The sequence below is a fragment of the Aethalodelphis obliquidens genome, unplaced genomic scaffold (genome assembly GCF_003676395.1).
Source record: "Aethalodelphis obliquidens isolate GAN/ISIS:26980383/991018 unplaced genomic scaffold, ASM367639v1 scaffold6, whole genome shotgun sequence".
Classification (NCBI taxonomy): domain Eukaryota; kingdom Metazoa; phylum Chordata; class Mammalia; order Artiodactyla; family Delphinidae; genus Aethalodelphis; species Aethalodelphis obliquidens.
This window is the reverse complement of record NW_020837950.1, coordinates 49,643,765-49,660,018: the sequence shown is the minus strand read 5'-3', so window position 1 is coordinate 49,660,018 and position 16,254 is coordinate 49,643,765. Positions and strand designations below refer to the sequence as shown.

Below are 16,254 nucleotides of genomic sequence, written 5' to 3'. Positions count from 1 at the left end.
TAGGTCAGTTATTTTGTAGAATGTCCCTCAGTTTAGTTTTGCCTGATATTTACTGAGAATTAGATTCAGATTGTGTACCTTAGGGTGGAACACTGTAGAAACAATGCTATATTCTCATTGCATCCTATCTGGTGGCACATGATATCGATTTATCCTGATTACTGATGATGTTAACTTTGATCACTTGATTAATATGGTGTTTATCAAGCACTTCCAGTGTGTGGTTACTCTTTTCCATATATATAATTAATAAGTGTTTTGTGGGGAGGTACTTTGAGACTCTATCAATATCCCATTGCATACCAAACTTTTCCCATTTACTTATTTACTTATATTAGTATGGACTCAGGGTCTCCTATTTTATTCAGCGGGTGTAATTTATTACTGTTTATTTTGATGCTTGCCTTGTCCCAGATTTGGCCAGTTAAGAGCCCCTTAATTCAGGTTTCTACATCTTTTTGACATATTCCCTTTCAGTCTTTAAGCCCTTCTTTAACTTTCTATGTACATTTTACCATCTGTTTCAACAACATTTCAGGTCATTTAGATTACTTTGAATCTTCATTATGCCGCTTTTAACTATTCCTCTTACATAATAATCATGTCTTCTATTTCTTTATTCAAGTCGTGGATAATAATAATCAATGAGTTGAAGCCAAAGAAAGGGCCCAGTTGTGCTGCTCCAGAAACTTCTTTCCAGATCGGGGATTCTCAACCAGTTAATCAATTAATATTAATTAATATACTATTTTTTAGTTTATTTTGAAGAATTATCTGATTAGTCTTCCAGCTAGTTGCTGCTGCCAAGTCAATGTCACTGACAAGCCAAAAACTCTATCAAGATCTTCCCTAGAGCCCAACCATCTCCTTCCTGAAAGAAAAAATTTTCTTAGCATTTTTAGCATGCTGCTCTTCATGACTGACAGCACCATCTCCGTCTGATCCCAGGGTTCAGAGAACTCTTAGCTTCATGTCACCCTCATTGCCAGTAGGATCTTTACTTACAACCCACTTTGTAATATAACAGCTCTGGGGGCAGGGGGAGAAACAGAACAAAACAAAAACTTAATTCTTAGCACATGTTATAAACTCAGTAATATAACTTAACTACGGAAATGAATAAATACTGAAGATTAATGCAAATAAATTAACCCAAACTTTACATGGGTCTAACTGTTCAGTTAGCTGTGAGTGTACAATGTGAGTCTCCAAAGCCAAAAATCTGGATTCCAGTATAGAACCCAAGACTTACAGCTGTAAAACTTGGGAAAGCCACTAAATTACTCTGAGTTTCAGTGTCCTTTTATTGTTGTTATTGTTGTTGTTAGATGGAACTAATAAATGGAGCCCGCCTGCCTGCTCCACACTGTTGTAGAAGCCAGAGAATATCATGTAAATGAAAAGTTTCTGTATGCAATTAACTGGTATTAAAGTGTAAGATTATCATTCTTATCACAAATATATAGTGCTGTCATACAGTTGATTTTCTGTTATTTTATAAGAAAAGAATCATGGGCAGCCTTTTCAAATGCCTATCATTTTCCTAAGCTATTTTCCTAATTCTGATCCTTTTTTAAAAAAGAAAATGAAGCTAACTTGGCAGGACTTTTCTTTTGATCCTACCTAATTTGTTTGTTTGTTTAATGCTCACAAATTATCTACTTAAAAAGTTCTCAAAATTTGGGGAGGTCAGCATAAGCCTCACTATTTGGTTTATAAATTCTTCCTATCTTTAATTAGAAAGTTAGAACAGATTCACTTCTCAAGACTGACGTGGCATCTTTCCTCTGCTCCTTGATTTTTCAAGAAGTAGTGGAATTAACTCTTAAAGAGACTAGAGAAAGCATCAGGCTTAGCCCTTGTTGTTCAGGAACATGTTTCACAGCCTGGGGGCAGGTTGGGGAGTTGGGGGACATCTCTATGTCTCTATCTTCCATCTATAAAATGAACGTAAAGAATCCTACTTCTCACTGTTGTAATGAGGACTAAATGCAATAATGCATGTGAAATAAGGCCTATAAATTATAAAACTTTAAAGAAATATGTTAGTAACATATGATTCAGAACTCTGGGATAATAATAATAAAAGCTATCATTTACTGAATGTACTCTCCTTACCAGACTCTGTGCTCTCTTTTGATGCTACAACAACCCAATATGTATTATTATCCCTATTTTACAAATGAGGAAGCTGAGGATCAGAGGGGATAAGTACTGCCCAAAGTCACACAGCTAATTCGCAGTCGAGCAAATTCAAACCCAGTTATGTCTGGCCCCAAAACCTATACCCTTAACCCTTGCCTCCAATTTTACCTCATACTCCCTCCTATTTGGCCCTACAGGGTTGAACTCATTTAAGCAGGAGCTGCCCTGAAAAGCTCTCTTCTGTTAGGAACTGCTGCCAACCTTTATATTGTTGATTCTAAATTTTGCAATATGAAAACCATTCTATTCTGGAGAAGACAGAAACCACATAGCTGATTAATAGCGCTGAACTCTCTTATTTATCTGCTAACACTGTACCATCTTCTGAAAGCAGCAGCCCTCTTCTTTCGTACTCTTTTTGTATGAACACTTTCTCTGTTTTACAATTTCAAAAGCCTCAATTCCCTTTGCCTTTAGTACTAGGTGCAAAAATGCCCAATTTAATTAGAAAGACTTTAGTTGGTTACCTGTTCAATTACTTGAATAGATTTCTGGCCAAGTACATTTTCTGCATAAGGTAATTAGTTAGTAACCCATGCCCACAAATTCTCCCTCAAATTCTTACATCATACAGATTTCTCCTTTTTAAATATCCTCAATGTTTATATTGATAGGCGTTACCAATTTGTCATGTGCTTATACAAAAATTAGTGGTTTCAGAAGTGAATGATCCTGAACTGAATCAATAATTATCAAGAGCAATAACACTTTATGAATTTAGTGCTAAATAATACATATGAAAAGCTTATTTCTTTGGCAATTTATTACTTAAATTACCACAAGTGTGTTAATTGTGAACTTTGACAGCTAAATGATCAGCTGTGTAGACAGGACCCATATGAATGCTGTCTTGTGTTAGTGACCGGACATCCCTACAACTTCTATGAAACCATCAGCCTGTTACTGCTCTTGACACTTTGAAAGAACTCACAGTTGCATTATACTATCATTTGAACATTTGAAAATACATTGAACTATTCACCAAAGACATGTGTGATACGTTGACCTTTCAGGTTCAATCGATTTGGAAAAAAAAATTCTTTTTGATCTCAATATTACTCTTTGTAATTTGATTCCAAGAATATTTTTACTTTTACACTAACGCTCTCTAAAAACTTCATTTTCTCAGAATCTCTATAGTTCCTATTTAAAAAGTCTTTTTAAACTTATGTAATAACTATAGATATTAATCACTTTTAAAATGGCATGAACTAATGGGTACATCTTGACCCAATTGAAAATTCATACCATTCTCTGGAAAAAAGTCCCTTGGCAAAATATCCTTGGGAAGAGAACAATACCAGAAATTAACAACTGCTTAATTTTAATGTATAGAAAGAGTTACCTTGTTTTCTTAGACTACATTGTAAGTGAATATAATTTTCTTAAAAAGGAGACACTGTGGGAAACATATGAAAGGATTCATTTCCTGCTGTTTTTGGAAAAATGTAATTCTTCTGTAGCATTAGCTAAAAGATTTACCTAAAATGGCTTTTCAACAATAGTGTATTGTGAGTCAGAAATATTTTCTTTCTCGTTACAGAGATTTAACAGGTTTTGACAATCAAACAGGAGATTTTTGTATAATTTTTGCATGAATGTTTAGTTCTTCCTACTCAGCTGGAAATTATTTCAGAAAATGATTTAGGAACTAATGTGAGGTCCTTAGACCAAAAACAACAACAACAATAACAACAGCGTGTTACCAAAGCAAACTTGAGTCCACTCACCTGTGCGCAGTGCCCAGTAAAGCCAGTCTACTGCCACCGGGTTGTGGTGAAGGAAAGTGCAGCATTTATTGCAGTCCCCAAGCAAGGAGTCTAGGCAGCTAGTGCTCAAAAGACCCTGAAATGGCTTTCAGGGAAAGGTTTTTAAAGACACAGTGAGGGAGACGGTTATGGGGTGTGTGATCAGCTCATAGACATTCTTCTGATTGGTTGGTGGTGAGGTAACCAGGAGTCAACATCTCCAACCTTCTGGTTCCAACCAGCCTGGAGTCTATGTGCTTGTGGGCAGCATTCAGTTAACTTCTCCCACCTGGTGGGGGTTTCAGAATCGACAAAATAGTTCAAAGATATGGCTCAGAATATTATCTCTAGCCCTTGAGGAGGAACTAAATGTCCTTGACTTTGTTTAATGGCTAAACTATTACTATTTTGTCTTGCTTGACTGTTTTCCTTTGTTTCTACATTTTCTCACTTCTCTGATTAAATTTATTCTTTGGAACTTGGGGAAGGCCTAGGAGGCTAAAGTTTTTCTGAGAACAAGAAGCAGGCAGAGGACATGGCATGGTGGGAGGGGGCTGGGAGGTGGGGTCTATCCTGAGAAGGCTCCACAGGATCCTGCTTGGTTACAAACACTCTGAAATTTATATACTTTCCTTTCTCATGTTAGTTTGTTATGTCATGTAATTAATTAAAAGATTAAAGTTTATTCAGATTAATTCTGTTATAAGAACTTTAAAAAGATTTTGAGATAGGTGGTGAAACCTTAGTTTCAAAAGTATTGATTTAAATGCATTTCAAATGTTAAACATGTAGCTAATTAGGGTAGGACTTTTGAGCAACAGTAGAAAACTGAATTGGTCATATTTTATTTGGGGTAACATTTCTCTTCATAGAAACATTATTTAAGAATCATTGTTTTATGTGGAATCTATCTTTTATCCTGCACTGACACAATTTTTACTCTTTTGTCAAGGTATCAGATACATACCGGACTTCAGCATTCTATCATAAGACCTACACAGCCCAACTGCTTACCTCTGGACAATGCAACCCTACCTCAGAAGCTGAAAGAGGTTGGATATTCAACACATATGGTTGGAAAATGGCATTTGGGTTTTTATAGAAAAGAATGTATGCCCACCAAGAGAGGATTTGATACCTTTTTTGGTTCCCTCTTGGGAAGTGGTGATTACTATACACACTACAAATGTGACAGTCCCGGGATGTGTGGCTATGACTTGTACGAAAATGACAATGCTGCCTGGGACTACGACAATGGCATATACTCCACACAGATGTACACTCAGAGAGTGCAGCAAATCTTAGCTTCTCGTGACCCCAGAAAGCCTCTATTTTTATATATTGCCTACCAAGCTGTGCACTCTCCACTGCAAGCCCCTGGCAGGTATTTTGAACACTACAGGTCCATTATCAACATAAATAGGCGCAGGTATGCTGCCATGCTTTCCTGCTTAGACGAAGCAATCAACAATGTGACCCTGGCTCTAAAGACATATGGTTTCTATAACAACAGCATTATCATATACTCTTCAGATAACGGCGGCCAGCCCACAGCAGGAGGAAGTAACTGGCCCCTCAGAGGTAGCAAAGGAACCTACTGGGAAGGGGGGATCCGGGCTGTTGGCTTCGTGCACAGTCCACTTCTGAAAAACAAGGGAACGGTGTGTAAGGAGCTTGTGCACATCACTGACTGGTATCCCACTCTGATTTCACTGGCTGAAGGACAAATTGATGAGGACATTCAACTGGATGGCTATGACATCTGGGAGACCATAAGTGAAGGCCTTCGTTCTCCCCGAATAGATATTTTGCACAACATCGACCCCATTTATACCAAGGCGAAAAATGGCTCCTGGGCGGCAGGCTATGGGATCTGGAACACTGCCATCCAGTCGGCCATCAGAGTACAGCACTGGAAACTGCTCACAGGGAACCCTGGGTACAGTGACTGGGTGCCCCCTCAGTCGTTCAGCAACCTAGGGCCAAACCGGTGGCACAACGAACGGATTACGTTGTCAACTGGCAAAAGTGTATGGCTGTTCAACATCACAGCCGACCCCTATGAGAGAGTGGACCTTTCTAACAGGTATCCCGGAGTTGTGAAGCAGCTCCTCCGGAGGCTCTCACAGTTCAACAAGACCGCGGTGCCTGTCAGATACCCCCCCAAAGACCCCAGAAGTAACCCTCGGCTCAATGGAGGAGTCTGGGGACCATGGTATAAAGAGGAAAACAAGAAACAGAAGTTACGCAAAAATAAGACTGAGAAAAAGCAGAAGAAAAGTAAGACAAAGAAGAAACAGCAGAAAGTGGGTTCGTTTACAAATTGCCGATTGGGTGTTCCTCGTGGATAGGTACAAATTTTTTCCTGTCTGGTTAAACTTAAATCAGTACTTAGTCTTTCACCAGTTTTCTAGGTGAACCAGCATGTTTTTGGCTCAGTAGGATTCCTGCCATCAGCCTCGCTGTTTTCATGTTGTGCTACTCCAGAGACTTCTGCCACCTGGAAAGCTTGTGCTCAGTGACAAAGGTGCTACTTTTGGAAGCCATGCTTAGAGCAGAAAGGAGATGTTTGTTTCTCTTGCTCGTTTATAAAAGGTGGTCAGTGACGAGTCCAGCTGTTGTGCTTCAGTCAATTGACCAACCACTATGCTTTAAATTATAACATTGGACTGTAACCTGCAATTGATGGACATGCTACTTTGATGGAAGTTACAGAGCAGCATGATTAAAAACCACCTTTGATGAAGTGTAGTCAAAGGTTGCATCACCTCAAAGGCCTTGAAGAACATTTTTTTCTTAGAGAATTTTTGTATATCTATCATAGGGCACTTGGGTTTTTTTAATTAATTCTATTTCATATATCATTTCCTTTCCTGTGAAAATAAGCTGTTTTTCTCACATGTGAACAGCTTGCACCTCACTTTATCATGCGTAAGGGAATGGCAAATAAGAAAGTTTGAGCACACTGCCAAAACGTGAATGTAACTATTCTCTAAACACTTTAATAGAATGATGTTTCAGAATAAAGTACATAATTTATTTTTACAGAAAAAATATTAATTATTTTGTTTTCATAAATAGTTATACAGATGACTTTTAATTATTTTATTTTTATTTTCTACATACCATTAGAAGAATTTTATTTCATATTATCAAGATTATCAAGCACTGTAATACTATAAATTAATAGTGTGTGAATTTATAGAATATAAAAAGAAAAAAATGATAATCATTGTTCAACCATTATTTTGAATGTAATAAGATGAATATATTCCTTACAAATTACTTGGAAATTCAGCGTTTGTACAGAATTGAGAGACAACTTTATTGTTTCTGTCATAAACACTTTATTTATGTATCTTAATTATTAAAATGACATTTTATAGCACCAGCAGATTGTGTGGCTTTTCTGATTTAACATCTATATAGAATTATATTATTCATTTTAACAAATCTTTACAAATAGGCAAATAGGCAAATGAAGGTATGATTTGCTAACAACCATAGTAATATAATATGAATTTTGCAAATAAGAGATATTTCCACTTGGCCACTGCATGGAGAAAAGTGTTCTCTTGTTAATAAATAAGATTTGTAATGACCCTACTCTTATACAAAGTGGACTTGGTGGGGAGATACAGAGAAATGAATATATGGGTCCTATCTGGCGTTGTTAAAAATCGAATTTGAAACTCACGCATGCAAATGCCATGAGGAGGATTAAAGGAACGTGATCTGTAATGAAGTTTATCATGGGTGATCAGTGAGGACAGGTTGATGTGGTTCCTATAGGCCCTGGAGTTTTCTTTAAGGTGCCCTCTCCTAATATTACCTGTAAGTCTCATAGTTTGCACTCGAAAAATCACAGAGGGCTAGAACTGTGATATGTGAAGTTACAATTGTGATTAAAGAAATGTACGTGGCAGTATGGCAGCATACTATTAAATACATTTATATCAGAATTCAGAGGATAGCTTCTCACAGTTCATGGAAATCTATAAAAGAATTGATAGACTGTTACCAAAATTACTAAAATGGACAAAAATAATTTAATATTTAAAAATTTTAATATTTCATTTCTAGAATATATATCTCCGTTTCATTATATAGGATTAAGTACTATTTCCTGAGTTTGTGTTTTGTCAACTGTATATTTAAATGGGTCTTAAAAATCAAAGGCATACTGTCAGTGTTTTCCTCTCAGTGGCACATCAATTAATGAGGTGTCATAAAATAGATAGTATCTTATAATTCAAAAGATAGTTATTATTACGTTAAAAAAGAGTTCTGAGGAAAAATGAGTTCAGGATATGTGGAGTTAAACAAGGTTAAAGGGTTCAATTTATGTAGACTTTCTTACAGTTTTTAAAATCTTAGCTTGCCTTGTAAATCTCTAACAGAAGGAAATTTTTATATAGTGTTTTCTAATTTATTTCACCATAAAACCCTTGTCTATAGGACATTACACAGGACTAGGCAAAGTATGGAACAGACCTCAGAAATTTTTAGTGTAGACATAGAATCTTCTAGAAATCGCTAGCAAAACAAAAAGGAGAAAAGAGACAAATTAGGATCATGAAAATTAACTCACATTTGAGGCCAGTAGATATTATGTAATATGGTGTGATTTTAAATACTCTGTAAATGACCATAACTTTCTCAATGAAAATAAATTAGCCCACAGTTTTCTACCTGGAAATGACTTCAAGGACGTTATTTACTATTTTTAGGAGAGTACCTGCCCTCCCCCCCATGACTCTGGGTAGGCGATTTAGGAGAAGTCTGTGTCTTGCCCTTAAGAAACTAAAATCTAATACAATAGTCATGTATAAATAATGAACAGAAATGTTTCCAAAATGCTGTCAACAAATCACTAGGTGTTTCAAGATGTCCAGGGAGGAAAATACTCTGCACTTGACTTTTATGCCTTAACCATTAAAACTATGTTCACGTGGGGCCTTTATTCACAGTTCATTTTCCTGAACTGTGATTCTCAGGTTGCATTTCTTTTGCAACCTGAGAGTTGCCCGTGGCTTTTTCAAGTGTAAATAGCACCACTTTAAAACCTCTGATCCTTTTATTAGGACACCAAAGGAAACCCCTGGAATGAAATATAAGTATCCCCCTAGCTTTGTCAGAAAATAAATTGTGGATGTGGCTTATGTGTCTTGGATGGGAAAGAATCTAAATCATTTTATTCAAATGACAAAACAAACAAAACTCTGTGGTACCTTTCAATCAGTGAAAAACATCCACACCATGGCTGTCAAGTCTTGTTTCATCTGTATTTACATACTTTTCCCTTTTAAGAATCTTAAGAATAGAGGAGAAACTGTCCCTTTGATAGCTGAATGAGTAGATAGTTAATACATTGTAACATTTGATATTCCAAGGTACATGAATTTGGCATCAGGATTAGCTTCTTAAGCATTTTATTCCTGGGATTCTTGAGTACATACACTGTGAATTTGTCAGTAGCCATCAGAATGTGTGTTGTTGGCAGGAATAAACTGGCTTGCCAGAAGCAGCAAACAAAATTCTTGTGTCAGAAGTTAGTAATTTCATTGTTTCCTCTTAGCGAAATTACTTATTAAAATTCATTTGTTCTACAAATGTTTGTTAAATCCTACTGCCTGCTTGGCAGGCAATGTTCTTGGTGCTTGAAATCCATCAGTGAACAAAATAAAAATTCTTTTTAAAATTCTTATTCCTTGTGCAGGTGACATTCTAGCCAAGTGATGCAAACAATAAGTAATAAACATAAATAAATAAATTATATACTATATAAATAAATTATATACTATATAAAGTAGTGTGGAAAAGAAAGAGTAGATCAGGATAAGGGGAGGACTCATTCAACACCAAGTTTACCCATCCATTTGTTCAGCACTTGGTAAGTGCCACATATGATAAATGCTGTGATATGGTGACTAGCAACATGAGACAGAGTCCCTGTTTTCAGGTAGTCTGCACGCTCCTGGGAGACACAGCCATTAGTCAAATAACCAAACACCCTCCTCTTCTCCACTCTCTTCCCCTACTTGATCTTTCTCCATAGACTTATCACCCTTTAATATATTTCATATTTTACTTACATATTTTATTTATTCTCTGGCTCTTCCCACTAGAGTGTAAGCTTCTTAACAAAAATAGTTTTATGTCTGCTCTATCTACATCTGTATTGCCAGTATGTAAAACAATGCCTGGCTCCTAGTCAGTGTTCAATATATATTTATTTTTTGCATGAATAGGTAAGGTAATCACAAATATTCATATGTTCAGCTACATTTGCTTGGGTTTCCACTTTCCACGGTTGTATAGGAATTTCACTGTTGAAAAATAGAACTAATCATCCCTAATACCATTCCTCATAATAATAGCATTGTTGTGAAATGAAGAAATTTCTAGCATTAGAAAAAACTAACTTGAATAATGTATAGTTATAGGAACAGAGTGTTAACAGCAAAAACCAAGCAAAAATCATACAATTCTGAGAGCAAATTTTATCTTTATTACCTAACAGAGTACAACATAATTATTCTAACACTACTTTGAATGTAACAGAATACAGTATAAATGAGAGTTTCCAGAAAGGAGAAATGGGGATTAAATTGTGAATAATTTTTGTAGCAAGCCATAGAAGGGAAAAATATAAATAGCAAATAAACCTCTGTGTCTTCACAGAATTATGAAGCCAAATGGACTATATCCCACATCCTTGGGTATCTTATTACGAAGCTCTCCAAACTGGCGAAGAAAGAAATCTGTTTCTTTAAAGGTAAGTTTTTCTTAAGTATTTTATTGGTCGTAGCATCTCTGTGAAGTCCATTGATTCATTGATTAGATATGACATTATAAAACACACGACATGAAAATGTTGTCCGTGGGAGTTAGGTAGACTTGAACATATTTACTTAACTTTCCATTTCATATCTATGATTTGAAATTTCCTTCCTCTCAAATGTACTACAATCCTATAATATTCTTTGTCAATTGGGTTATGCAGTTTTGGATAAAATCAATCCCACCAACTTAAAAGGTCCAAGAAAATAACATATGCTTATTAAAATGTGTATTCATTCTTTGCAGAAATTCTTTAGCTGTTAATTATAAATGGAGGGCATCTTATCTAATGAATCAAATAAAAGTAAAATTTATCTTTCAGAATAAATATCCAAAAACAATTTTTAATAAGACATTTTTTTATAAATTAATTTATTTTTGGCTGCGTTGGGTCTTCATTGCTGGGCGCCGGCTTTCTCTAGTTGCGGCGAGCAGGGGCTACTCTGTTGCAGTGGGTGGGCTTCTCACTGTGGTGGCTTCTCTTGTTGTAGAGCACGGGCTCTAGATGCATGGGCTCAGTAGTTGTGGCTCGCGGGCTCTAGAATGCAGGCTCAGTAGCTGTGGCACATGGGCTTAGTTGCTCCGCGGCATGTGGGATCTTCCTGGACCAGGGCTCGAACCCGTGTCCCCTGCACTGGCAGGCGGATTCTTAACCACTGCGCCACCAGGGAAGCCCAATATGACATATTAATGCTCTGGAAACAATAATAATTAAAGTTTCTTCAGCCTTAAGAGTTGTGAATGACTGGGGATTACTTTCGACTGAACATCTAAATTCTAAACAACTGTGAGAAAGAATATTTTCATAACAAAGGTTAAAAAAGTAAAACCTTGATTTTACTTAATAATCTGAAACTGTATCTTCTTATATCACCATCACCAGAACTTCCAGAGGCTCCTTTTCAACAAAAGTGATAGCATAACTCATCAGTCATGGAGACTCATTCTGTCTCTAATACATGTCCCACTAACATTTCTCTATTTTAAGGTTTCCCTGATTGGAATAATCAACTGTCTCTAGCATCAAGAAGGTAGGGAATTATAAGCATATAACACCACATAATTTCTACTACACATTCAGACTTAACAGCAACAAAATGCAGGGGTTCAGAGCGTGTCATCCCAAAATATGCCCCCTTGGAATATTGGTTATTTTGAGTGAATTAAAGGCACCTTAAAAATAGCAGATCAATCAGGACACCTTGACCTTCCTTTTTCTTCCTGAAAGGAGGAGATAAAAATCCCAAGTGAAAGGTGCCCTCTCTGTATCAGGAGGAAAGAAGACATTCTTATCACCAGAGATGGGAAGTCAAAGCTGAGAGAAATCTGTGCAAAAGAACTTGTTAAACTAACGCTCATCTTTCTAGTCACTTTTCCACAATTCACTGTCCTAGCCCAAACCCCTTTGCCTTGTCACATCCTCAATGTTTACTATACTTTGTCCAACCCAGGACATAAGCATCCAGCTCTGATTGCTTCTTTGGGTCTTCATTTTCCTGTGAAGGTGCCCATGCATATGTAAAAATAAAATATACAGTCTTTTTATTAAACTTGTTTTTCTTTTCTTCAAGTTTTGCTCAAAGCCCTAAGAGTTAACTTAGCATTTCAAAAATTACAGTCACAGATACCAGGGTAAGCTATTATCTCCCTACTGGGACAAGTGGCTGCAGTGACAGTGTAGTGAGGGGGATAAGCGGAGAGGTTCTTCCCTTCTTTTTTTCTTTGACTCCATGCCTGTGCACTTCCCAGCACCTGGGCTGTGGCTGGACTGTTTCTTTATGTCCTCTCACATAGAACCATGGCTTCACATTTTACATTCTTGGTTCCTTTATTGTCCATCTCTGAGTCCCACACCCCTTCCTGCCCCAGAACTAGGCACATAGACACCTGTGTCCAACAGATTATTAACATTTAAATCCCTCCCCTCCTGAAGTTCCCTGGAATAAAGAGGTGGGTGTGTAGAGCTACCCCCATCTGCTGGTGACAAGAAGCCCTGAGCACTACCCCTAAACTTAAGTCAGCCAAGATCAAGGTAGAAGGGGAGTGGGCCATTGGGGGAAGCAGATAAAGTGTTTGTGCACGCATAAGTGAGCTATATCTCCTTTCAGGTTCAAAGAGCTCAACAGCTGCAAAGCCCAAAGACTTGCTTCAGTTTGGGGATCTAATTAATGCTTTCTCTCTATTGTTTCTTACCTTTGGGAATTCCTGCTCTTTCTCATCTAGCATAGAGGAGAGAGCAACAGAGGCTTCTAACATTCTCTGCCACCCACAGCCCAATTTCGGGAATGCCTGGACCCTTTCTTCCTTTGCCTGGAATAGAAAGCAAAAGCCAAAAGCACCATTTAGACTGCTCGTTCCAAGCCTACCTCACGGTCCTCAGCCAACAAATGTCTCAGTCCTTTCAACATGTCTGCTACTGATTTCTGTGGACTTCTCTCAAATCCTGCCAGCCTGTGAGGATCTCCTCCGTCTCTCTCAGCAAACCATGTTTCAAACAGGAACCCATCTTTGTCAGCAAAATTGATACATTTTTACTCTAGTTCTTCATTGTTATCCCGAAAGCAACCATGAAGCTTCCAGAGCAGAGATCAGAGTCATTGTCATTGTCATTGTCATTACTGAGTATAGTGACTTGCACCAGTTTCCCTCCTTCAGGGTTACCAGAATCTGTGTCTCCCGAACCGCAGTTCTTAATGCTACTAAATCTGGACTTGGGTCTTAAGCGCAGCAAAGCCAATATACTGACACTGGGTTGTGGTGAAGGAAAGTAGTGTTTATTTGCAGGGCACCTAGCAAGGAAAATGCGCAACTCATGCTCAAAAGACCTGAACTCCCCAGTGGCTTCTGGGGAAGGGTTCTCAAAGGCAGTGTGAGGGAGAGGGCTGCAGGTGCCTCATTAGCTTGTGCTCAATTCCAGTATTGGTTGACATCAAGGTGAAGTTTCCAGCATCATCAGTCTTCTGGTTTCAACTGGTCTGGGGTCTACATGCTTTTGGTCAGCAATTTTCATCTGGTAGGGGTCTAGTTCCTATAAAAACAACTTTGGAATGTGTGTCAGACCTTTATATCTTTGAGGGAACTGGGAGTTCGGTGACTCTGCTATGTGGCTGATTTATCATCTAAATTGTTACCTGTTTCCCAGCTCAACAGCTATTCTTTGTTTCTGCATCTTCACATTTCCTGATCATTAACTCTTGAACCAGCTTTTGAGACTCGGGGAAAACCTGAGAGACTAAACCAAAAGCCTTTTATTTCAAAAGATGGGGACATAGGGAGTTGTATATGGTTTCATTAAGACCCCAAATAAACTCTTTTCTTATCTGCAGCCTCCTGCATTATTTTATTTTGGTTGACAGTAGGAATGTCTACTACATGCTTACCCTATGACAGCAATTCCACTCCCAGATATTTACCCAAAACCAGTAATAAAACCATTACATACCTAGCAAAGTGTCTTGTACACTGTAGTATTTAATTAACATTGAACACAGAACAAAAAAGGCCTAATATAATCACTCGATATTTTAATAATTTTTCTACCATGTTAACTAGCATGTGGAAATTAGTGGAACCTAAATAAACATCTCTCCAATTACATGTTACAGATGACTGCCACCAGGTGTCATGTCAACAGGTTTCTTTCAACTGGCTGAAACTGTATGTAACTAATTTTTAATTATTTAAATCTACGTCCTTTAAAATTAAACCATGAAACTGAGGCAATGTGAATGATATATTGAATGGTAAGTGCAATTAAATCTGTATATACATTTCATTCACAATTGATTCATGTCTAATAATCACAATTAAAACTCAATTCTAACCAAAATTGCTAATAAATATAAACTGAAATTAAAAGGCATGCATGGCTTTCTGATTATATGATACTCTACTAAGAAAATGAGAATTCCCCTCAAATCCCTCTCTGTCGTTCTCATCTTTGCAGTGACTATCCTTCTGCTTCTCTGCCCTGCCCCACTCCACCACTGCCACTCTTTCTTCTGCCTATTTGTCTATCTACCACTCCTCTTTGGCTTTTTTCCCTTTCTCATGCTTACCTTTCCTTCCCCATCTTTCAATAAATATATTGTATTTAATATCTCTAAAAACTAAACAAATCAACTTGTTGAAATTTAATATTAACTTATGTTAGTTCTGTGCGCCTATCTTTAAAAAAGTCTTTGAGCAAAGTTTCACATTAGGATATGCTATGCCAAATTGCCACTTATGTTCCAACCTAATCTAAGGTGACAAAGACTACTGATTGAAAGTTGTATTTTTACTTACAGTCAAAGGTAGTAATGATATTCAAAAAAGATAACTTTATTTACTATTGCCAGATTTACAAATATCTTTGTGTATGTATTTGTATATTTAATTATAATCATATAATCGTATAATGTTTGCTTGAATTATGGTTCCAGAACTAATTATAGCTATTACTGACCATTAAATGAGGAAATGTATTTGCAGCTCAAAAATTGGTCTTGTTAGATTTTCTAGTGGAAAAAGGCATATACTAACAGGATATTAACTAGTTTTAAGTGGATTCACATTATTACCCTGCATAATAAAACAATAAGCAAGTCTCTGCTTTCTAGATTATGAATTGTTAAATATTTATTTGTTTGCCTGAATTGTCAATATTTTTATATTTATGATCATTTTTGTAAGTAAAATCAATGTAAGATTTAAGTACTTATGAACAAAAAGATGAATCACCATTTTCTATTAAACTGCATTAATTCTTTCCAGCAAGAAGTAGTTTATTAAATAATATCCTACTAACTTCCATCATGACACATTTGTCAAATTACCTAATAGGCTGTGTTATGGGATAATTTCAGTAGAATATATTTTGAATTATTCTAAACTGTCTTAAATTGACTGATAAATTTAAAGAAACCATAGTTATTTTATGAATTACCTAGTTCTACCTCTAAATTTCTCCTAAACCTTCCTATTAAAAACAAAGTTATGGTTTCAATAAACTTCAGATTATTAATACGTTGTAGTCCTCCTTTTCCCTCTAAACATCATTTGACTATTTTTTCCACCTTGAATTATTATTTTATTTTTATTTTTTTGCGGTATGTGGGCCTCTCACTGTTGTGGCCTCTCCCGTTGCGGAGCACAGGCTCCGGACGCGCAGGCCCAGCGGCCATGGCTCACGGGCCCAGCCGCTCCGTGGCATGTGGGATCTTCCCGGACCAGGGCACGAACCCGTGTCCCCTGCATCGGCAGGCGGACTCTCAACTACTGCGCCACCAGGGAAGACCCCGCCATGAATTATTTTGTTTCCTTTAAAATTGTTAAATAATTTTGGGATTTTTGGTCAATATGAAAACATTCTAATTTCCTTATAATTTGTTATTAATGCTAATTTACTTCTTAATTTATTTGCCCTTTATAACATCTTTCTCTTTTGACGTCTTTAAAATGTCTTTGTAAGATGCCT

At 36.9% G+C, this 16,254-nt stretch overlaps 1 protein-coding gene across 4 annotated transcripts in view; it reads left to right on the top strand.

Moving 5' to 3' along the window:
- The window catches only part of ARSJ (arylsulfatase family member J), an 80,238-nt gene extending 65,822 nt beyond the window's left edge, over nucleotides 1-14,416 (top strand). For 2 of the 4 annotated variants that reach the window (XM_027103572.1, XM_027103574.1), the window contains exons 3-4: nucleotides 4,906-6,304; nucleotides 10,638-10,731. In XM_027103572.1, the coding sequence (XP_026959373.1) occupies nucleotides 4,906-6,304 (1,399 nt within the window). In that variant the 3' untranslated portion in view covers nucleotides 10,638-10,731. Of the gene's footprint in view, nucleotides 1-4,905; nucleotides 7,345-10,637; nucleotides 10,732-14,401 lie in introns of those variants that run through there. The other 2 variants (XR_003432254.1, XM_027103573.1) reach the window with 2 other exon arrangements.
- The last annotated feature ends 1,838 nt before the right edge of the window (nucleotides 14,417-16,254 follow it).